The 24826-nt window shown below is 37.5% G+C and overlaps 1 protein-coding gene across 1 annotated transcript in view; it reads right to left on the minus strand.

Moving 5' to 3' along the window:
• Positions 1-24826, minus strand: part of LOC114104931 (uncharacterized) — a 343694-nt gene that overhangs the window by 277014 nt on the left and 41854 nt on the right. The window contains exons 8-13 of the mRNA XM_071610374.1: positions 18888-19202; positions 8476-8784; positions 8068-8385; positions 3083-3175; positions 2691-3005; positions 1053-1367 (exon numbers count right to left, since the gene is read on the minus strand). Coding sequence (XP_071466475.1) covers positions 1053-1367; positions 2691-3005; positions 3083-3175; positions 8068-8385; positions 8476-8784; positions 18888-19202 — 1665 coding nt within the window. The remainder of the gene's footprint in view (positions 1-1052; positions 1368-2690; positions 3006-3082; positions 3176-8067; positions 8386-8475; positions 8785-18887; positions 19203-24826) is intronic.

Genomic DNA, 24826 nt, shown 5'->3' on the forward strand with positions numbered 1-24826 from the left:
TAATATAGAGATGAGAAGACTAACAAACCACTTTTCAACGGGATTGTTATTGGGGCCACGCTTTGGAGATACCTCTAGCTCTTCTTACCATTCAGGTAATCATGCATCTCTCCACCCACCCTCTTCTTGCTCTACACATGATGAGATTTTATCAGTGCTTCTCAAGGTCATTAAGCTCTTCCCACCTCAGTATTTACACTGATAAATACTCTACTTTCTTCTTTCATTGGACCTCTACTCCTACATTAGTTATCAAACTAAAAATGATTTCTTTTTTCCTCAAATCACACATTTCCACCATACCTTCATGACACTCAAATTTATGCATAATTTTGTTGTCAGGCTGGAGTGTAAAATCCATGAAGACAGTGGTGGTGTTGTTTTCTGTGTCTGTCCTCCTGCCTGGAATTAAGTTTCTATCTACAAATCACTAGATTACTTTCCATCAACAAAATGACCTGAGAGACTGTCCTTCTGGTGTAGATGGATTTCAGAATAAAGAGCCCAATATATTTGATTCCACAAATTGCCCCTTACTAACTTGAAAGTGTGAGAGATATGAAGTGGTACCCCTAACCTCCATTTCCTCATCTCAGATAAATGATCATTGTGATACCTATCATCAGATGATAGTGATGATTAAGCCACATTACCTATGGTGGGGTGGAAGTGTGGGAACAAAGTGATACCAACCACATAGCAAGCAATGTGTATAACTGAGGTCAAATCATTCACACTGTCACTAAGATAATACAGTTTAATTAATATAACTTCAGACTGCATTAGCTGATTGCTAAGAACATTCAACAGAGTATAACTTCATGCTCCCATATGTTCAGTTCAGTCTCTGATACTTTTCATATAAATTGTTATCAATGGTTTCCTCACATCTATCTTTAAAACAGGACTGCAACATGTTGATCAAGTAATCTCTATCCAGTTTTCATTTTGTAGACTTACTTCAACTCATCCATTATGTTTGCATATATAAACTTTTCCTGTCAACAACCTACAGGCATAGGACAAACACATAGAAATAAACAGTAGGTCACCTGTACATGTAATATGAGCTTCCTCCTTGGGAGAACAAGATTGGTGTTTCCAGGGGTCAGAAGGACACTGCCAGAGAGAGCTATCAGTTTTTCGACAGTGGATTCTATCTATCCAGTGGGGTCTAGAACCTTCCCTGGGAGGAAAAAAGAAATCCAGAGTCCCAGTGTCCCCACAGCCAAGCTGTTTGCAGATCATGGACAAGGTCATGTGTTCCATGTGGCTGCTGCAGATACTGCCCCAAGTGTTGTTGTAGAAAATCTCCAGCCACCCAGAACACTCCTGGTCCTCATTCACCAGTCTAAGGGCCAGGAACTCTGAAATGGAAAAGAGGAAAACAGGGGTCAGTGAGCATTCAACTCTTACTGCTGTTTTTTCTTTATTCCTAAGTAGTGAGTGCTCATTGCTGACTCTCCTGAGGAAGTGCCCACTAGGTAGAAGACTGAAATTTTTGTCCCTTTAACCTGTTTTGCTAATTTGTACCTCTTTTTCTGTTTCTACAACAATGTAATATTAGCAAATGAATAGGCAGGAATACTGATCTGGGAGCTCTGCTGAAAGTGAATTCTTTATCTGCTATCTGACTAACCATCTGACAGATCCTAAAAAATGAGCATAAACAGAGGGTAGTAGAATAGTAGAGCTTCAAATATGTCCACTTCCCAATCCTGGGAGACTATGAATATTTCAGCTCACATTGCAAAAGGGCTTTTCAAACAAGATTAAGAAAATGGTCCTTTCTCTAGGCAAGATGGGACATGGCTGTATTCCAAGTTGATTGGAAGGCTAAAGAAGCATCCCATGTTCAAAGCTAGCCTCAGCAACTTAGCATGACTCTGTCTCAAAATAAAAAATAAACAAAAGTGTCATGGCTGTGGTCCTGTGGTTGAGTTCCTTGACTCAAGCCCAGTATCAAAATAACAAACAAAAACAACAACAACAACAACAAAATATTAACAAAAGTTTGCTTTCATTGTAAGATTATCCTGGATCATCCTGGATAGGATTTCCGCAATGTAATGACGTCCTTACACTGGTATCCTCACAATCAGATAAGCCATTCTGGCCCTCACCAGAGTGTGATGTGAACATGGAATGGTGAGACGGTTGAAACACTTTGGGTCTGAAGAAGGAAGGGTTCATACAAGGAATTCAGGCAACTTTTAGAAGTGGAAAAGTGTAAGAAAATGAGTCTTCCCAGAGCTTTGGCTGTTGCATCCTGCTCACACCTTGTTTATAGCCCACACAGACCCAGGTCCATCTTCTAACCTACACACTGTAAGGTGATAACTTTGTATTGTTTTAAGACCCTAAGTCTGTGGTAACTTGTTACAGAAGAAATATAAGACTAATTCAGTGGGTCAGGATGTTGCACTGGCAGGTAACGGAAGACTTATGAATGCTTTTAATGGACACTGTAGAGAATGACTGTGTCAGGGGACAGTGCTGTGATGGAAGGGGCAGAAGCTCAGCTGCTACAGCAGGAAATGAAAGCACCTCATCTTCTCCTCTGCTGGAAGGACAGGAATTGTGAGAGCACCACCTCACCACTGCACTGTCAGCAACTGCTCAACCCTGCCACAGGGCTCAGACATCATCCTTCAGACCCTTCCAGCCTATGCACAGAGTATATCACAGACCTGAGCAGATGACCCCAGCATCCTTCTTGTGACTGCAGTTGTGCTTCCCCCAGCCCTGGAAAGGGCACTGCCACACAAAGGCCTCCTCTCCTGTGCAGTTCAGCTCATCCAGCCAGATGGGCCCTGATCCCTCTCCAAAATGAGCAGAGACGGTGGCCTCCAGGGCCACTCCACAGCCCAGCTGTCTGCACACCACGTGGGCATCAATCAGGTCCCAGCTGTCATCACAGATGGAGCCCCAGGAGCCCTGCTGCAGGATCTCCACTCTCCCTGCACAACGACTGCCCCCATCCACCAGGCGGAGCTCTCTGCTGTCTGAGGAGAGACAGGGTCATGTCAGTGGGCATTTGCACAGCGAATGGGAAGGCTCTGTTGCTGGAAGTCTTGCTCACCTGAACAGTTGGCAGAGTGGCCCTCAGAGGCTGCAGAACCTGCTGGTTCAGACCAGGAGTCATTGCATTGGGGTAGCAGCTGGGTCTGGTTTCCTACAGATGGGAGTAGAGAGCAGGAAATGGAATTAAACTTGACAATAATCCAGTGATGGCATCTGAAAGCTGTAGCCCACAATCAGTAATTTCCTATCTTCTATTCAAGGATTCTGCTTCTGCTTCTAACACACACTTCTCTCTTAGTTAAATGAAGTGTAAATCTACTAAAGTCCAAGGAATGACTTTAGGAAAGTGTGAATATAGCAGTGCTGTTGGAAAGTACTGCACGTCTTCCAGGGAAGCAAGACTTAGGGGTCAAGTTCAGAGAAAAGTAAAAACTAGAATCAGTGATTTTTCCTTGGAGGCATTTGGGCATTCAAATGTAGTAGGTAAGACTCTGAAAATCTCAGCATGTTTGCCAATTTTTCCTGGGAGTGCACAAGTAAAATTTAGGTTGGACCAAAGAAGAGGAATCATATTAAACACCCAGGAAACTTGTATTGTATTTTATAGAAAACATTTTTATCAGAGATGGTGCCCAGTATCTCACAACTTCAATTGTTTTTTTTTATAATGTGATCTACCCTAAATAAAGTGAATTGAAGAAGTTAGATAAATTTCTTTCTGAAGTTTTTGTAGGATAGATTTTTTTCATATATGATGCCTGTCAATCATAAAAGCCTCATATATAAATAGCAAATTATGTATAAAACAAATTAGACAAAGGAGAAAAATAAAAAGATTGTCATAGAGTGGTATTGGTAAATCCTTATAGCTAATTCAAATAATCACGATTACATTTTATAAATTAAATGACATGACATGAATCTTGGTAGAAAATAACAAAAAATCAATAAATATTTGAGAGTTATGTATAACTAAATAGATCTCAGTAAAAAAGACCAATAAAGTCAGTGACTAGAAGTAAGAAACCAGAAGATGAGTCTAACAGCAGTGTAGGTTAACACAAAATAGAAATATTAACTGGAAGAACATGGGAAAATACATAGTGAAGAAGAGAAAGACAAAAACAAAAGAAATATAATAGGATACTAAGAGAGATGGTGAGAGAATTTGACATTCCTATTTACTTGACGAGTTTTAGGTTATTAAGGCCATATTTGATAGAGAAAAAAAACAAATTAGAAAATATACAAAGTTAGATATTCAACACACATTTAGTTTATAAAAATACCCACAAAATCTGTGACACTCTATCTATTGACCTCTGCAGTCCATTCCTCCTGCCCTCCAATCTGGGCTGACAGTGGTGAGTTATCAATAAGCAACAGAGTTTGGTGAAGGCAGCACAGCTTGACTTAGGAACCTAGCTAAGAAAGTCAGGCCTCCTTCTCTTGACATTGGATGTTTGCTTAATGGGAAATCTACTCTGTGGACTATCATGTGGGAGAGAGTATTTGCATGTTGTTCTGTCAGTAGCCACAGTTGAACTTCAAGCTACCAGCCATGTGAATGAACTATCCTGGTTTCCCAGGTTGGTAAAGTCTAAAATTACCTCAGCTGGAGATGAGATCCAAGTGCAACCTCATGAGAGACCACAAGAAGCAGCTACCAAGAATCATTGCTAAATTTATGAATCTGGAAATAATGGGCAAAATGAAATGTATTTTTATTTGTGTTGCTATTTTTGGGAGGTGGGTGGGTGATGCATTAAAAAGCCATACCCACTAGGACAATGATATTTACTGTGAAACAGCAATCATACATGTCCATGTTTATTGTAGCACTCTTCATAATAGCTACAGAATGGAATCTGATGTCCATTGGAAGAAAAATTCATAAAGAAAATGTAGTATAAATATGGCCATCAAGAGGACTGGAGTCCTCCCTTTTGCATCAAAATTGATGGAATTGGTGGAATCATAGGACATTATGTTAAGTTCAATAACCCAGATACAGAAAGACAAGTGCCACATGGTCTCCATCATATGTGAAAGCTAACAGTTTATTTTATGGAATTTGGCAATTACACTGTAGTTATGTAAATATTCTTGATAATTTTTTAAGAGTAAAAAACATATCTTTTTTGTGTATATTTTTATTTATATATGATAGACTGCATTACAATTCTTATTACATATATAGTGCATAATTTTTCATATCTCTTTTTGTATACATAGTATAACCTCACCAGTTCATGAGGAACATATCTTATCCACCTACTCTTTGAGTGTTACTCAGAAATATTTCATATATATTCAGTGATAAATGTGGCAGGATGAGGGGATAATATAGAAAAATAATAGCATTGGGGAATCTGGGTTAGGGTTATCTTGGAATTTTGTATTATCTTTGAAGCTTATTCAGAATTCTCAAATTATCAAGAAAAATAATCAAATACATGAAAGAGAAAAAAGGGAAAACAAAGCCACTAAAAAGTAACTGTGAAAACTAATTGTGATGTTTAGATACTGGCTGTATCAGAAAAGCTCATGTGTGAGACAATGAAGTAAATTTAAAAGTGAAATGACTGGGTTGTAAATGTCTTAATCAGCAGATTAATCCTTTGATAGTGTTAACTGGGTGGTGACTATAGTCATGTAGGTAGTGGCTGCATGAGATTGGTCCCTGATGGGATTTATATGTTGTCTTTGTTGAGCAGAGTTCTCCCTATTTCTGCTTCTTGGTGGCCATCTCCTGACATCCTTTCCCCTGCTTCATTCTTCAACCATGTTATTCTGCCTTACCTCAAACCACAAAGAATGGAGTAGGATATCTATGGACTGAGACCTCTGAAACCTTGGGCTTCAAAATAAATTTTTTCTCCTAAAATTGTTCTTGTCAGGTCTTTCTGTCACAACACAAAACCTGAATAAAATACTAGTAGAATTAATCCCTAGGACATTTCACTAAAAGAAACTCATAAAATAACATCAAAAACATAAAACACCAAGAATATACCTAGTAAAAGTTATGTATAATCTCTGAGGGAAATTAGAGGTATATCTTGTAAGTCAATTAGCTTCATATTGATGTTTAGGTCAAATCCAAACTCAATCTAAATGCCATCATTCTATTATTGAATTAAATATATCATACTGTTTGCAAAATTTATTTGAAATTCAAAAACCAAGTATAACCAATGCAGTGGGCAGGAAAAACAACACAATTAGATCAGTTACTTTAAAGTTATCTTTTTAAAAGTTAATGAGACATACTATAAACTTAAAATAATTAAGTTGGTATGCATGGCTACAACCACAGAAAATAATAGAATGGACCAGAATGAAGCATAGAACAAGAGTCAGATGTATCTGCACCCTGTGTATTTCAAAGGTAACACAGCAATGGGGAAAAGTCTTTTCAGTAATGATTATGAATCAATTCTGGTTATGCAAACAATGATGTGAAACAATTTTCATACCATGCACTACATACAATACCATTTCCAGAAAGATTGTGCAACTATATGTAAAAGAAACATAAGTAAACATGTATAAGATACTCTTGAAAAATATTTTTATGATCTTATAATAACAAAGTTCTTTTTAAAGGGACACTAGAACACTACAAGTACAAGAAATTATGATATGCTGTGCTTCATTAAGAACAAGAATTTGACTCTAGAAAAAATGTCTTATAAACAAACAGAGGTCATAAGAAAAAACAAAGATTAATAAAGATATACAAATATATCCACATTTGCACCAAATGATATTGACATGGTAATTTGTAGGATAATTATTTGGGTACTCAGAAAGTGCAAACAACTCAAATCTCCACATCATTTGAATGAATCAATATACAATCCTGTAGTTATTTGCAGAAAACTCTACAACAATAAAAATAGGACTCAGCTAAAAATAAAAACATGGGTAAATTGTAAACATTAGGTTGAGTCAAAGAAGACACAAAAAGAGAACCTAGTGCATGATTTTACATGAAGCTCAAAATCTGAAGAAAATATTCTTTGGCAGCAAAAGTTAGAATGTTCTTCTTTGGAGGGGAGGAAGGCACAATGACTGGAGGAATGTGAGGGTGACTTCTGGGAGCTGCTGATGCTTTCTGATAGTTCAGGCTGAGGACTATGAGCTGTCCTTCATTGTTATATAGTGTTATCTATGAATTTCAATAAATTATAATGTTTACTTAAAAACAATCCTTTTAATATTTCTTGACAGGGCTGAAATATGAATGATCATTAAGAATCATAATTCTTGGGCTGGGTATGTGGCTTAAGCGGTAACACACTTGCCTGGTATGCGTGGCGTGCTGGGTTGGATCCTCAACACCACATAAAAATAAAATAAAGATGTTGTGTCTACCGAAGAACTAAAAAATAAATATTAAAAAATCCTCTCTCTCTCTCTCTCTCTCTCTCTCTCTCTCTCTCTCTCTTTCTTTCTTTCACTCTCTCTCTCTCTAAAAAAAAAAAAAGAATCATAGTTCACCACTGTGGGAGACCATCGTCCATCGTTGCATGTGATTGAGTTTCCTCCCAGGCAGGGTGTGAGGCTCTCAGTCACTTTTAATGTGGCAGAGGTTTCCCAACTCTTCTTGTCTGTGTGGAGGCTTGTCTCACCATTGCCCCAAAGATCCAATTATCCCACCTGACCTTGCCACATTGCCCCCTTTAACCTTCATTGGATGGGATTTTCCCCAGAATTTTTTGTTCCCCAATAAAAGCCCTCTCCCTAGTGTGCTCTCTCTCTCTCTCTATGCTCTTCAATAAAACCTTGCTGCCCCCCTGGGGAGCTTGAGGCTGAGGGTTGAAGGAGCCCTTCCAGAGCTGGTTTAAAGGTAAAATGGTGTCTGTGTCTTTAATTTAAACTCCCTGAGAATTTTCCCATGTGACTGAACCTTTCACACAGTCCGCGCTGTCCATGGACTAAACACCACAAAATGTCTCATTTTTGAAGTCAGCTTTCCATGCTATCTGCTCTTAGAGACATGTCACTCTCCTACCAGTCAGCCCCTTCCTCTCTTACCTGAGCAGACCACAGAGGCTGTGTTTCCATGCGCACAGGCAGGAACGCCCAGGGCAGTCACAGGGCAATTCCACAAGAAGGACTCAGACCCTGAGCAGTGAAATCTGTCTCTCCAGATCTCATCTCCTCCTTCCACAAAGTATGCTCCCTTTGGGGTGGAGATGGCGACTCCACAGCCCAGCTGACGGCAAACTACATTTGCATTGGCCATATTCCAGTGGGAGGCACAGAGTGTTCTCCAGCCTCCAGAGGTCTTCATCTCCACTTGACCTTCACACTGAGAGCTGCCATTTTTCATGAGATGAACATCTGTATATTCTGTTAGAAGACAGGGTTTTAGCAGCATTACATATTTTTCTTACCCCAATAGATTGTGTAGGGAGGTTAACTTCCTGTTGTGAGTCTCACCTGAGCAGACAACATGCACAGCCCCTCTGTGGGGGCAGCTGCCTGCAGGACAGGGCACTCTGGGGCAGAACCAGAGGCTAGGCTCCTGCCCCTTACACTGGAACTCTTCAGCCCAGATCTGTTCACTATCCTCTGTGAAGGACATGTTCCCCAGGACAGATGCAGCCTTGCCACACCCCAGCTCTGCACAGATGACCTGGGCTGTGGGTAATGTGAAATTCCCATCAGATACTGGAATCCATCCTTCTCCAGAATTCACTTCCACTCGCCCAGAGCAAGGTCCATGTCTTCCAACCAGATGCACAAATCCTATGGGAGAAAAAACAACAATTACCAGTGAATAGAAGGAGGAAGCTACAATTCACAGGTTATATTGTCAAATCTTTTTGTTTTTCAGGGTTGCCGTGTCAGGGCTTGGATTCATCAACAATTGGTGCCTGAATGTGATTTCTTGGAGGAACTGTGTGAAGCCAGATTTTGGAGAAGGAATTTGTAATGTCCTTTCTAAATTGCTGATTCATGGTATGAATATACACAGTGTCATATATATATATATATATATATATATATATATATATATACATACATGAATATGTGTGTTTGCAATAAATGTGTGTGTGTGTGTGTAAAATTGATTTTTCTTTTATAGGGACATATTATTCTTTATATTATGAAGGTATCTTTGATTTTTCATGTTGTTTGACACTCTCCCTCCTTTTTTTTTTGTACAGAATCCGTATTTATTCACTAAATGTGTACTCAGTTTAGAAAAAGTCTCAGATTAATTTTTCACTATTTTATGCCCTGAAACTTTCAATTCACAGATTCACAGATAGTGATTCCAACTAAGACAACATTTGTTAATTAATTAAAAACTTCAATGTGTATTCATAACTGACAATTTATTTTTATTTTCCATCTAGGGATGAGAAAAGGAACCACTAAATAGTGTGAATCTGAGACAGAAGCTAGGTTAGACTAAAATAATCATGATTCTTTACATCATCTTTCCCATTAAAGAAGACAAAAATGAAATTTAAACTATGAACAAAAGTTATCCAGAGATGTAAGATTTTGTGTGTGTGTATGTGTTTTTAAGGGATTATTTTGTTTCTAATAGAGTTTGAAGAATCCATTATACATCTTTATACATCTATTGAAGCTGATCAGGAAGTGATTTTAAGTATGGGTTCACACCTTTGGGAAGGTGTCTAGTTACAGATGTGAAATTATAATATAATAGTCATTTTATGTAGTGAAGAAATTCAGCAAAAAACCTTCCTCAAGAGAATAGCTTGTTCATTAATTTCCCTCTAAGTAATCCATCAAAGTGAAAAGAACATCAAAAACATTAATCTATCTTTTTAAAATTGTTACTTAAAATGTTACATTTGGGATATTCCCTTCTCTCTCTGAAGCTGATGTACTAACATGAAGTGTGGATTCCTGAAGTGTTACTAAAATGGTAATTTTAATTTATATCATTATTATAGAGGAGCAATGATAGTGTACCTGATTTATAGAGTCAAAATTAAGATATACAAATTCCAAACTGAAATCAGTAATCTTTAGGAGGTTATGTTTTAAAGAGTGTGAGACCTGCAGGCACATGATAAAATCAGCGACCAATACAGTTGTCTAGTGACAGGAACAACAAAGATCAGCTTCCAGAACAGAAACCTGACTGGCTGAAGGCTCTGCCTGTGGATGCAGCCAGGTCTTCTTCTTTGTGAACTCTGATTTCCACTCAGTCACTTTCACATAGATGTCCAAAACCAGTAGCACGAGGGAGGACCACCAGGTTTGCATGACTGATTGTAGTTTTTCAGTGGCACTATTTCCTCTTTATTTTCCTTTTTTTAAAAAAAATATTAAATGTATTTGGCCCATTTCTAGCATCCAAGTGTTATAATGTCTCAGTTGAGGTAGAATGACATTACATCCAAGCTCTATCTAATATAATCCACCGGGGTATCTGAATACAGTGTTCTCTGAGTGAAATGTTTGGAGGTATCTTTATTTTAGGCACTGAATTCTATTGAAATATCAAACCTTTGTCAGAAACTTTTGTATAATTTCTACTAATAAAAATTGGAAGCATTTCAGATAAAGAGATAGATCTCCCAATTGGGTTTTACCTTTACTCTTCTACTTTTCACAGATCAGAGAGACCTAATCCAGCTATAGCCTGAGAGGATGCAGAATAAAATTCATATAGTACATGTACCTAGAACATAAACTGAGCATTTGTCATTGTACTGAACAGAGATCCTGAGGTGTTCAGAGAGCAGTATTGTTGGAAACTCAGCAATACATTTATTTATCTTTAAAAATACATTGAAGATTTATTATGTTTCGGGCATTGTATTATAAAGTAACATATATCCAAAATCCCTTGAAAATTGTTTTGAAAGAAGATGCAATTTAGAAATTAGAGCCAGCTACTACCTATACAGAATGTAGTTATTCTTGGGAGATCATTTACTTTGTTGCACTTAATAAAATATAAACACAACAAAGTGTGGTTCAGAAGCAGGTATACATCATTCTATAAACCCTAGTGATGGTGTGTATAATTATGCTCCACAAATTCTTCAGTAAATAGGAAATTCTTATATCATAGTGGTTTAGAAATCTTCATTAGTTCTATTTGCAGAAATACATATCAGTTTTGGTAATATGTCAACGGTATAAAGGGATATGGAGAAATAATTCCCCTTCCTCATCTGCATTACCAGATGGTTGAGGTAAATAGTACTACAATATTATTTTTCACTCTTTCTTTCACTTGTCTTGCTTATACAGAATATATTCTCAAATAAAACAAAGGTTCCATATTGAACCTACCACTCAGTCTGCACAATCTACAATCTTAAAATCTCAGAGGTATGAATGTTGAGATTGGTTCATCTGGGGCTCTAGTGTGTGGAAACATAATTGCCAACTATTTGTTCAGAGTACCCCTTCTTCTTGATTCATAGGGAATGAAACATGAAAATGGGAACATTATTTAAGAGGTCTAACTTAGTAGAATTTATTTGCAATGTCTGTTTTTACAGTCTTTTGAGTTAACTGCTATGCATCTTTCCCTCAAAGTCATAAATAGTATTTATATTGGAAATTTCTAATTTGATCTTTGACACATAATAGCACACCTAATGTCTGAGGACTTTTTGAAAAAAAAACTTTAAATATAATATTCAATGCTGATTCTTTTACTGCAGATTCATATTATAAACAATTCAGACTCAGGTGTCTGTATCACCAGGGAAACCGTCATCTTCAGGTTACATTTCCCTTCTTTTGTTAGTTATGCACATATAACTGAAGTTCCCAACAATGAACACATACTGAATTTTAAAAATAGTGGTATATATACATATGATGGATTGCAATAAAATGATCTGATTGAGATCTGTGGATAAATCTCCCAAACATAAAATCAAATAAAAGTATAATAAACAAAACCATGTGAGGCAAACCAACTCAAATAGATTTGATGCACAAGGCTGGTATAGCTCACATGAACATCTAAAGGGAAAGTATGAGGAATGGGGACCTGATGCTTTTAGGACCCCCCATCACCCATGATTCTTCCCAATCCCTGATTTTTTGTCTTTGATCTTCAGGAATAACTTTTGCAGATAGTTGAGAAATGCAGGTCCTGGTGCGCTGCTTGTTCCCAAAGAGTGTAAATTCAGGGCAAAGACTTTAACTGACTTGGCCCACCATTATGACCAGGGAGAGTGGAACAGTGTGAATGAGCACATCAAGTCAACCCAGTGGTGAGAATGAGGACTGGCTCCCCAAAGGAAGAGATTCTCAGCAGAACATTAGGATAAGAAAATTTGTGGAGTCTGTGTAAATACAACTACAGTAATTTTATGAGGGTGTTTATTAAATATATTATCCTTTTAATGGATAATTCTGTTTTCTTTAGCAAATGCACTTATTTTCTAAAACACAGGTCAATACCATGTTGGTAATTCTATTTTCTATAAAATTTCACAAGAAGAATAATTTTGTCCATGTTACCAGGACATTTATGCAGAAGGCTGGGGTGAAGAAAGAAATTATGTATAAAATATGATAAAAAATTATTAAGAATTATGTCTTTATGAGTAATAGGCTTCAAGGGGATTGAAAATGAATACAAATACAGATTCAAACACACATATGTATATGTATGTGGAATTTAGTACTTATAAAACATTCACATGCCTATATTTAATTTTATATAATAATATTTTAAATTATTAGACTATATGAATATTTATAACTATCGAAAATTTAGGGATAGGTATTAATTAAAAGAAAATTAGTCTCTGTTTGGTATTGACTTGTATAGTCAAATATGTATATGTCAAAAAAGAGTCATAAAACATGGAGAAAAAATGATACCTACTCTTTATAAAATATCAGAGTGGATTATAAAGAAGTCCCATTTCTAGGGATTTCCATTAAATAATTTTTTCATTAGGTCCTCAAACATGACTTTTCAATATTGACTAAAGTTCTTCAATTATGTGGTATAACACAAATCCTTTCATTGGACTAGAATTGGGTAAGGAATTAATATTGTTAATAATGATTATTTTGCTTTAAAACAAAATTTCACTGCCACACAGTTGTGGAGGATGGAAGTGGGACTGAGAGTGTCAGTAGGGTTGGCTCCTTCTCTGGAGACTATCAGAGAGATCCTTCCTTGCTCTGCCCTCACTTCTTCTGGTCAATAGCAGTCCTTAGTTTGCCTTGGCTTACAGAAGCTTGGCTTTAGTTGCTGCCTCTCTACTTGCCTCTCCCTCCTTTCTGTGTCTATGTGTCTCGCCTTTTCTGAGGATACAAGTTGGGTTGGACTAAGGTTTGAGTGACAGACTTTATAAAATGTTTGACAAATTCAATGAAAATCAGAAGGATGAAACTTCCCCACTTTGTTTCTCCTATAGTAACTGGCTCTTCTAAATCTGTGATGCTTCAGTGAAGATTTTTTAATCTCCTTTTCTGAGACATCACACTTAGAGAAATAACACAGCCATGTCTCAATATGATCAACTGTCCAAGGAGTAGTAAGATTGGTAGAAGTAGGCAAACTTGCCTTAGCTCCTAGAGACTAAGAAGTGATTGATAACAATGAAATGAAAAGAAAAAGAAAAAAGTAGGGATTCTTTATTTTTCCTCTTGGTTGCATGTTGTTTCCATCATGACCACCACTGGAAATTACGTGAGGCATAGCAAGGATATTTCAATATCTGCACAAGACTGGTATTTTCATAACATTTGAAGTCTTAATATTTAAATAATTCCATGGAAATTGTCATGTAGGGAAATAGATTTTTGGTTCACCAGAGCCCTCTGTATGTTTGTTTGAAACAGTATAAACATTATTTCTGTGTCTTGTGCCTAAAATTTCTCCACAGGAGGGACACAACAGAGCCTGAAAAACTTGAGGTCCTCACTCAAATTGTGCCTGACTCAGCTGAGGACAGGTGATGAATTTTAAGGGTGAAGACTTGGCTGACACTGAAGGGTACTCTCCAGCTTTTTGTCTTTTAAAGGAAATGTGTCCTTCTAATCTCACCTGAAAGATATCAGAACTTATTTTTATGTAGGAGAAATAGCAGAAAAAGAACAATTTTATCAATAACCACTGAATAGATAACTAATACAATTAACCAAATCCCATACAAACTCCAAAGGGCCAATGCAGCAAAAATTAAAAGCAACTTCAAAATATTAAGATTTGACATCTACTTCTTGCACACTAGAGAACAAATTCTGTTTTTTATATCATAGATCAGAAGATATAGAGACACACTTGTGCTTCACTCCAAAAAAAGAATGCATCAAGGCTCACAGTGACCAACCTAAATAAATAAATAAATAAATAGTGCTTCTCTGTGGACTAACAAACTTGAAGGATTGGCAGTAAAGACAACTGAAGGTGCAGAGTATGTGTTTAGCACATGGAAGCAAATGAATTTTTTATGTGGCTTCTCTTATAGGGACAGACAGGCAGCTACCAGGCAAGGTCTGGGTGTAGGTGCTTCCTTTATAAATAAGTGAGATACTATGATATTTATTCTAAATCCATTTTCAGTCTCAATTACCCTTCCTAAACCTCTCTATCTGAATTCTCCAGGACCCTAAATACCTCAACATAACTTCCTTTATTTATAGCTAAGTTTAAAGCTCCCCAGTGATAAAAGCTGTTGATAGTGTTAAATGTGTTAAAACATTTCTAAGAATGATATACTACTATTGAAGATGCTCATGTATTCTGTATTTATGTCTTGACAGAGAAGACAAAACTTGGAAAGATTTAGTGACTTGTTAGAGATTAGACATATGAGGCTGGGGATATAGCTCAGTTGGTAGAGTGCTTGCCTCACATGCACAAGGCCCTGGGTTCAATCGCCAGCACAATAAACAAAGAAACAAACAAATACATAAATAAATAAAATAGACCTCAAGATAAGATATATGGTAGCATCCAGGCCCACTGTGACCTCAGTTATGCCTCTCAATGATAGTTCCTCTCACTTCAACTCCCTCCCTTCTTGATCTCCCCTGTTACCCCCTCAAGGAGCTCATGCCATTGAGCATATATCCTGTGCCTTACTCCTTGGTGCCTCATTTCTACTCTTTTTTTCACAGAGGTGACCTCCACTTCGCAAACTGGACTCATTTGCAAAAATACTCAGTCAAGACCCATTAGGTCTTGTAGAAACCTGGTCTTCAGGAAACTACTCTTTTGTACCTGCACAAGCTCCAGGGAAATCCCTAATTCTCTGCATTGCATATTTTAGGAAATTAGGGCTCTTTCCACATCTGGAAATGGCCTCTCTCACTCTCCATCACTATTAGAACTTTTGGGTTCAAATTTATCCAGGTAAACAAAAGAGGCAGGGTGGCCAGGTTGATTTTCAACATCTTTCATCAAGACCACACCTTTGTTTCTTCCATTAAGACAAAGATTGCCTCCTCCACTTCACCTATAGCTGGGACTCATCTGCATCTAACCAAGTCTCCAGGGCTTTGATCATAAGCCTTTTTTCTTCATCTACCTGTCTCATCGTCCATCACTCCAAAAACTTATTATTCTCTTTAGGGCACAGAACTGTGTCACCTGAGTAGATAGGAATGTCTCCATCAGATGTGGTATTAGGCAATGCAGAGGTGCACATAGATCCCAGTATCTTCCTTGAAGACCAAACTTGCCCTGTATTCTTGGGCTTCCCAGTCATCTCTGAAAGCTGGAGGAGGCAGCATGATCTTCCCTTAGAGGCAGAGCAGGGGACAAGGAGAGAGGTCAATGGAGGCCCAGAAATGGGGGAAAATGTGTATGATCAGGAAAGGATAAAATGGGGGCAGAGGGGTCTTCAAAGGAGACACCCAGGTCTGGTATAAGAGAAAGGTACTTGAAGAGAGTATTGAGAGTCTGCTTCCATGTTTTCTAACTCAAAATTCTACTGTCTTTCAGAATTTGCCATGTTCCAGAAATGTTTTTAGTTGCTGGGTGTGAAAATTTCAAAGAAATAATGCAGACACACTCATGCATACAAAAAAAAAAAAAAAAAAAAAAAAAGAAAGAAAGAAAGAAAAAAAAAGAAAGAAAGAAGAAAAAATTCAAGCTATTTGAAATTTATGAGAGACCTGGTTCAAACAAAAAGAAAAATCGCATCTGCAGAAGTTCACTGATTCACATGAATCATTCTCACTAGAGTAATTAAAAATTGCAGTTAGATCTATCCTTGTCTGATTCTTTGCTTCAGGGATACATTGTGATATTAAATCCATCAAATATAAACTATATAACCTTTCTCCATATCTTGTCACCTATAGCATTTTTCTCGTTTTTCACTTAAATTAAATTTATTCAAATGATACCCTAAACATAAATACTATACTTATTAATGGAGTAAATAGATCTCTTGATGCATGTGTATGTTGGGTTATCTTATTTCCTCAAACACCATTCATTTACCCTTGTGAAAATTTCCAATAAGTTCTCTTCTTACTTTTTGAAGTAAAGTTCATTCTTGTTAACTATAGTCACCACCTGTACAATGGTGCACCAGAATTTCTTGTTCCTAAGTAAAACCTGTAACTGATTGATCAATCTGTAGCTTTCCATTTCTAATCCCTATACTTCCCAGCTATGGTAATCACAATTCTAGTCTAAACCTCTAAACTTTTATGAGGTCAACTCTTTCAGATTTGAAATATAGTGAAATTAGAAGACCTTTGTTCTTCACACTTCTATTTTACTTAACCTAGTGATCTTCAAATCCATGCTGCAGCAAATGAAAATATTTCATTCCTTTGTTTCTTTTTTTGGCTAAAGAGTATTCCATTATATAAATGTACTTCATTGTATCAATTTATTATTTGATGGACACTTAGATTGTTTTCCTTTTTTAGCTACTGTCTGTAGTGCTACCATAAACATGGGAGTACAGAGGTCTCTTCAAAAGCCTGAATTGGAAATATGCTCAGTTAAGGATTGTTGTAATTTATGGTAACTTTGGGGGGGTGTCTGATAATATCTTTATATTTATTTGTTTATTAAAGACAGATTTTCTGTGTTTTATATTTTTCATTTGTAGATTTTTTTCTTCAGTTCTATGAAAATCTCATGGTGCTCACCTCTGTTCTACATGTTTCCTGTTGGGAAGTTAATTGTCAGGTGAATTAGGATACCCTATGTGTTCTTTGTGTCTTTATTCTTAATTCTTTGAGACTCTTTATCTTTCATCTTTGAGATCCATATTATAATATGTAATGATAAGAGCTCAAGGATCCAGGTCAAATTTGGATGCCCATCAAACTTTTTACCCCCAAGCAGAGACTTCAATCTCTCCATAGTATCCTCCCTGGGGCTTTGGAAAGGAATGAAGTGGTAGGTCCTGTGGCAAACAATGCTGCAATGCTATGTCACACACTAGGGCACAGCCTGCCAAGGCAACACAAAACTGGAGAGGGACCAACGTCCTTAGTGCTATGAGCTGCCTACTGCTAAGGTGGATCAATGGCCCAAGACTCCTACAAATAGCCGCAGGCTCTTCTTGAGTCTCTCCTACTAGTACACAGGTCTTGCTCTCTATATGAGCTCTTCTATATTTAAGGCCTCTAATTCCTACTGAGTGCTGAGTATCACCATGGTGGGCCAGGATTTGTGCTGTAAGACAAAATCCTGTTTCTGTTGTTGCATCCTGCAACTTAGCAAGTGGAGTCTTGATTTTCCTTCTGTCAAGACACCTTGCAGGAGTGGTGGTGCAGACAAGTATCTTTGTTGCCCAAGGAAACATAGTTCCAGAGTCTCAGTCTGAGGTTAGTGGCATGGGGACAAGGGTTGTTGGGCTCTACTGGGCATCCACCTAGTTGTGAGTTTCAGGTCTAACAGCTGGACTTAATTACCTTTTCATTCCCCAAGAAGGATGTATCTTTTTTCATGCTGGGCTACAAAGATTAAAGGAAAGAGCAACTCTTAATTTCCTCTCTCCTTCAATGTGTCTTTTCTTTTTGTTATCATAAAAGCAGGCACTCATCTGCTTTATTTTCTTTTCAAACACCTGGTTTATTTTCTCCTATCAAGCTGTTTGGTATGTGAAAAACTGTTTATGTGGTGTATTTGTGCGAGATAGCTGAATAACCATCTTGATCTGTGTCCTAAACTACATAATCTCATACCATAAAAAATATGCACTGATATTTTACTACTTTTAACATTGATCTGACATCCCAGTGTTAAATTTACCTCCCAATATGAGTTTATACAGAAATTCATTGAAAAAGAAATGTAGAGAGAATCTATTAAAATAGAAATGGAAGGAGAAATTGTGACTCACAGCATTTCACTCACAGTTCTCTGGCCCTTCCTACTAATCAACTAAGATTTTGATGTCTGAATCTGGAAAGGAGTATTTCAACTTTCCATTAATCCATAAATTCCCTTATTATGTGTTTGATCCCTGTGCCCATAGACCTACAAACCTAGTGCAAAAATATTTCTAACTACACATATGCAAGCACTCAATTTAACTGGGAAAAGTAGGGCCTCTTTCTTGTCTGTGCTTTAAAATGTGCTACAAACAGAGTGTGTGTACCAATTTATATGTAATCCTAAAAATAAGAAATTAGAGAAATGAAATTATGAAGATTGATTTTAAGTTGAAATGGTCTACAAAAACATATCGTGTCAAGTAAGAGAGTTGAGAAGGAAAAAGACAATATTAGAGTTTTACAGGACAGGAATAAATGAAGCGCATCATTCACTGCTATCCCTGAATCAGATTCAGGGAAGGGACCTCTTAGTCCTTTCTGGACAATTACTCTCCTATCCCTCAAGGAATCAGACACTACTTCCTGGAACTTTCCATTATCTTAGGTAGTACAGAATGCACTGACCATACCTGAGCAGATGACTCCTGCATCTTCAGAGTGATCACAGTTGTTCTTTCCCCAGCCCAGGGAAGGACAATTCCACAAGTAATCCTCCTCTCCTGTGCATGCCAGCTCTGTCAGCCAGATGGGCCCCGATCCCTCTCCAAATTGTGCATCGAGCAAGGCATTGATGGCTTCTCCACAGCCCAGCTGTCTGCACACCATGTGAGCATCGTTCAGGTCCCAACTGTCATCACAGACAGTGCCCCAGGAATGCTGGTGAAGAATCTCCACTCTGCCTGCACACCGACTGCTACCATTCACCAGGTGGAGCTGTGGGCTCTCTGAGGGGAAAGAATCATGTCAATGGTTGTATTTACAAAGAGAAAGACAAGGATTCTTTTTAGGGGAAGGCAGGGTGGTGGTGGGGTACCGGGGATTGAACTTAGGGCACTTGACCAATGAGCCATATCCTCAGTCCTATTTTATATTTTATTTAGAGACAGGGTTTCACTGAGTTGCTTAAGGCTTCACTTTTGCTGAGGCTGACTTTGAACTCACAATCCTTGTGCCTCAGCTTCTGAGCAGCTGGGATTACAGGCATGTGCCACTGCAGTGATTGAGAAGTGTTCTTTTTTCATGTGGTAATCCCTCCCTCCACAAAGCAGTTGGCAGATCTATTTTCAGAATGCAGAGCTTGCTGTGTTAGATATGGAATTATTTATTATACTAGGGCAGCAGGTAAGTCTCAGTTTCTACCATAACATGGGAGAATTAATTGTGAAAGAATAAGAAATGGAATTAAAAACAATGTAACCAAGTGAGTAGTCTCAGGTGGATGTTATTATATAGATCTGATCAGACTAAAACTTTCTGTTGGTAGAGTTATGCATATGATGTGACAAAGCAATTTGAGAAATGCCATGATTCCTGTTTTAAGTAGATAACAGTGTCTTTTCTGAATGATTTCTGAGAGTTACTGTAATGTATGGGTATCTGAATTGGCTTCTTAATAAATATATATATATATTAGTGCTGTGGCCAGAGATTTGGAATGATGGCTGGACAAGGGATGGAGTACTAAATGAGGATGAGATCATCAGAAGTCTCAGGTGACAGCCATGAATTCAGGGAAAAAATGTAATTATATAGGCATTAAGACTGAAAAATGAATGAATTATAAGACAAACCTTAGTTAAACCATAGTTAGTCATGTTTCACTAATGATTCTAGGCTTCATATTTCAAATATGGATATTTAATTTCAAATTTGTGTTCATTTTAGATAGATTGGGCAACCTTCAGGAATAAATGATGTCAGAAGTTGACATTGCCAAATGCATCTAGGAACCATAGAATGCTACTTTCCCCTAAAATATATGTAATCTGGTTAAACTTCCTGCCAGGAGTTCTTAATGAGGAGTCAAGTAGCAGAATAGAAGTATACTTTTTGTGACTCTGTGAGTGACAAGAAGTAGGGAACACAGGGGAAACTCTATTCTGGGAACAGAAAGAGAAAGAACACTGGGAGCCAATAAAGAAATGATGAGAAATGTGAATGATGTGGAGAAGCATTAAGACAGCCCAGAGAAAAATACAAAGTAATTTTCAACTTCAACTCTAGCTTTCTTATGTTTTCTTGTAAGCAACACATGGTTCTTACAAGTTTTAGATCAAATTTGGGAAGTTGTTTTCAGAGAGACTCCTTTTTTTTACAGTAAATATGAATGACATTTATTCCTTTACTGACAGTGCCAGCTGGTATTTATGTAAGCTCCATAATAATAACATTATCCATTGGCTACTAATATTTTAGGTCATTTACTGAGTAGTTTATGTGTATTCCCTAAGATATAAATGCTTCCTTTTTCTCCAGTTACAATTACAAAAATGAAATATGAAAAAATTAAAAGTGCATGCAACTAGTTCCAGCTAGGTTTAATATAGATTAATCTACTTGGAAATTCAGTCCTTTAATCATTGCATTGTATTATTTTTTATTGAATTTATTTGATTATTATTGCATTTATATAGCTGATTTATGTTTATGTGGTAGGTACTCTGTTATTCATTTTGTTCTTTCTGAGTCATGATGGTGATTAAGCCAAGAACCTCAAACATGTTGGAGCTACTCCTCCAGCCACTTGAGTTAGGTTGTACCTTATTCTAACTATGACCTAGTCCTGCTCAAGCCTTGGTAGATGTTATGGTTTGGATGTAAGGTGTCCCCAAAAATCTCCTGATGAGACAATGCAAGAAGTTTTAGAGGAGAAACAATTGGGCTATGAGAGTCTTAACCCAATCAGTGAATTAATCCCCTCATGGGTGTACCTGAGTGGTAATAATATTTTTTTTCTTTGACTGTTGTGAAATCAGGGTAAGAAGAACATATGCAATCATGAAGAGAGTGAAAAACCAAAAAAATGGTAAGGGAAAACATTTGGAATCTGAATGAGGATGAAATATCTGGAAAAGGAGCATCAAGAATATGTGCCATAAGAAGAAGAGTCAATAATCAGAGATGGAACAATGTCATCAAGATCTCAAGCTGGACAGTTAGTGATGGACAATAGTGTGGTCTTAAAGCAGATGGGGTGTAAGTGGAATACTTCCAAGGGAGAAAATCAGGAATGGAGAGGCCAGGATGTTATCTCAGTTGTGTTCAAGGATGTTGGCAGCACCAGGAACAGAAGACAGAGGAGCCTGGTGAGCCTGGTACTGCAGCCTTCCTGGATGAGGGGGAGTGACCAGGCTGGAGAGTGACACCAATTGAAGTGGTAGCTGGTGCTACCTCATGGGGCAAATTTCAAATAGGTGGACATGGAGAAAAAGAAAGAAAATTATTTAAAATAATAAAAGAAAGCAGGAATATTTTTATTCTAATACTTGGCTCAGAAATATCCTGTTGAAAGGGAAGCACAGAGCCTCTAAATGACAAGAATATCATTGTTTTCAAAGGACAGCCAGATTTTTATTAGAACACAAAACTGAAGTGGACATTATAGGTCTTAAGAAGATGGAAGAGGATAGCCTCTGTTTTGCAACAGGCCCCATGGAATGTTTTCTGGGAAAGGGATGAAGTGGGTATGTTAATTTTCAGTAACATATGGAAAAAGTCTTATAGGAGAGAGTACTGGGAATGTGAGGAGATCAATTAAAGGGGAAAATAAGGGGAGACCAGGCCCCTCACCTCATAGCACTTCCCCATGATGTGGCAGATGAAATGGCTAACAAATACCTTTTCAACAGGACTGCTATTGGGGCCATGCCTTGGAGAGGCCTTTAGCTCTTCTTACCCATCTAGGTTATCAGGTATCACTCTCCCCACACTCTTCCTGCTTTGCTCATGATGCAATATATCAGTACCTCAAGGCTGCCATGCTCATACTATCTCAGTATTTACACTGACCAAATGCTCTATATTCTTCCTTCATAGGACCTTATTTAGGTCTCCTTATTTAGTTCTCAAGTTAAATATGATTTCTCTCTTTCTCAATGAATATTTGCACAGCATGTTCCATGCATTCGTGACTCTTGAATTTATGTGTGGTTGTGTAGTCACACTAGAGTGCAAACTCAGAGAGCATGTGCAATATTCTCTTCTTTTGTCTCTCTTCCTGCCTGGAATTAAGTTTCTACCTAGAAATCACTCAATTACTTACCATCAACAAACTAATATGTAGAGGATTTCAGAGTAAACAGCCCATTTTATCGGATTCTCCAAGTTGCCACTCACTCAATTGAAAGTGTGAGGAAGATGAAGTGTTTACTCCTAATCTCAATTTCCTCATCAGAAATATTTAGAGGTTCTGTGTTTGGGAATGGGGTCCCTGATGACTTCATGGCTGTTGCATGCTTGGTGCCTAGGAAAATTTCTGTGCAAAGGCATAGGATGCCCAGTTGCTATAGTAATGCACTCCATGCTAGACTCTTATCAGCTTCGACTGTAATTTTAGGCACATAATTCCTGGGAATAGGAGAACTTGTTTTCTAGATAACTATAATGTTTCACAAAGCTCTAGTGCTCCTGGTGCTGCCCACCGAACAGTAACTTCATACAATGGACTTTCTTGAGAACTGCACAAAGCTCTTAATATTGCATATTTGTAACTGAAATGTAACTGCAGAATAAGCAACCTTACTGATACTCTAAACAATAATGTGGTTATGGTACTAATTACCTAATATAACCATTGGTATAAATAAATGTGGTCACTTGGACAAGGAGCCACTCTGCTACCTTCCCTGCCTCTGCACCTTGATTCTGTTTCCTTTTATTATTATTCCTTACAACTGGTGACCAACATTGGGGTATGAGAAGAGTTCTCTCCCCAAAAAGCCTCCGAATTTACAGAGAGTTTGGGACAGCAGAATCCGCCTTAATAGAGACCCTTCCAGATGTTGACAGGTAATGGGGGAAAGGAGTAGCTTACTTATGCCTGGAATAGGATTTTGATGCAAGCGTCACTTTCAATGGCTGGTATCAATCCGTAATCAGTAGGCTATGGCTAATTCTCTATCTCTGTCTGACACTCAGCCATGTCATCAGGCCAAACTTTCTTTCCTTCTTAGTAGGGCTGGACATATCATAAATAATGCTGATCTTACTGCCTTGCTGACAGAGATAAGCTCTTATTGTCCTTTTTATCCAGAAAGTGGGACATTAAATTTGAAAAACTGGGAGAAAATAGGTGAAACATTACATGAGAAGCCACAAACTACTATTCCTGTGCTTCAAACTTGGTTTCTTTGTAGAGATGCAATTGATAAAACCTGTGTTTTTCAACCTGTCTGCTCTTCTCCTTCTGGCCTGGCTATGTGGCCCCTTTAGATCCTCCCTCACTTCCCCCTCGGTGGTGGCACAGCCCTGGAAACAACACTCTGCCTGGAGCTGTCCTGGAGCCCCACACATAAGACTTCTCTAACTAATTCACTGCCATTGCCACGATGGCTGGCTGTGGCAGCTGCTCTACCCCCAGCTAGATCCCAGTTACTTGAGTGTTTAGCAAGATGTGAAGGAAGGGGAGTCTCATAACTTACCTGTCTGCCCTATTAAGATAAATTCTTCTAACCAACCTAAATATGAACTGTTGCCTTTTGCTATATTTAAAGAGTTACAACCTTTACAAGGTTTGACTCTACTGTCATTGAAACATGTTTATCAGTTACTATAAGTAGACTTAAATTAATTCTTTGTTTAAATGAGAAGTCAATTACAGGGTTATTGGACACAAATACTAGTGTCATGATAATAAATACTTTTATGGTATAGCTTTATGCATGGCCTCACGAGGCCCTGGAGCAAAGGAAACAAAAATAAAGTGTCCAAAAGCTCCCTGTGGCTACCATGCTCTATCCTTTCCAATCTACAACAAATCATTACTTATATTCAACCATATGTAGAAACTGTTACAAGATTTATAAGATTTAAAACAAAAAAAGAAAAAGAAAAAATAACTCCCCACAAGGTATTTAAACTATAACACCATGCTTTAAAAAATTATACAAAGAAAAAATGGTTACAACAGTTTTACTTATAACTTCTACTGGATCTATAAAATTCCTATCCTTATATTTAAAATGTAAATTATAGGACCTACAAGATTTACTAGTCTTATAAAAAAACAGTTAAAACAAAGGGAAAAAAATGTCTCTTTTAAATCTAAACTGCATGGCTGACTGTATTATCTGTGTTAAGCTTGCTTTCTTGACCAGTTCCTCCCTAATATTACAGCACAGAAAGACAAAAATAAAAACATTCTAAATGTGCAAGCTTTCTTTTTGAAAAAAAGTTTTTTCTTAAAAATTTCACAGCTTCCAACTGGCTTTTATCTGAGCTAAAATTACACTCTGACCTGATAAAAAAGTTTATATTATGACAATGTAAATTTTTAAGTATTCTATGTAAGTTGATGTATTTTTCTGATCAGTCTTGTTTTATCTAACTATAAAGGTTTTTACATTATGTC

The sequence above is a fragment of the Marmota flaviventris genome, chromosome 3, assembly GCF_047511675.1.
Source record: "Marmota flaviventris isolate mMarFla1 chromosome 3, mMarFla1.hap1, whole genome shotgun sequence".
Taxonomy (NCBI): Eukaryota; Metazoa; Chordata; class Mammalia; order Rodentia; family Sciuridae; genus Marmota; species Marmota flaviventris.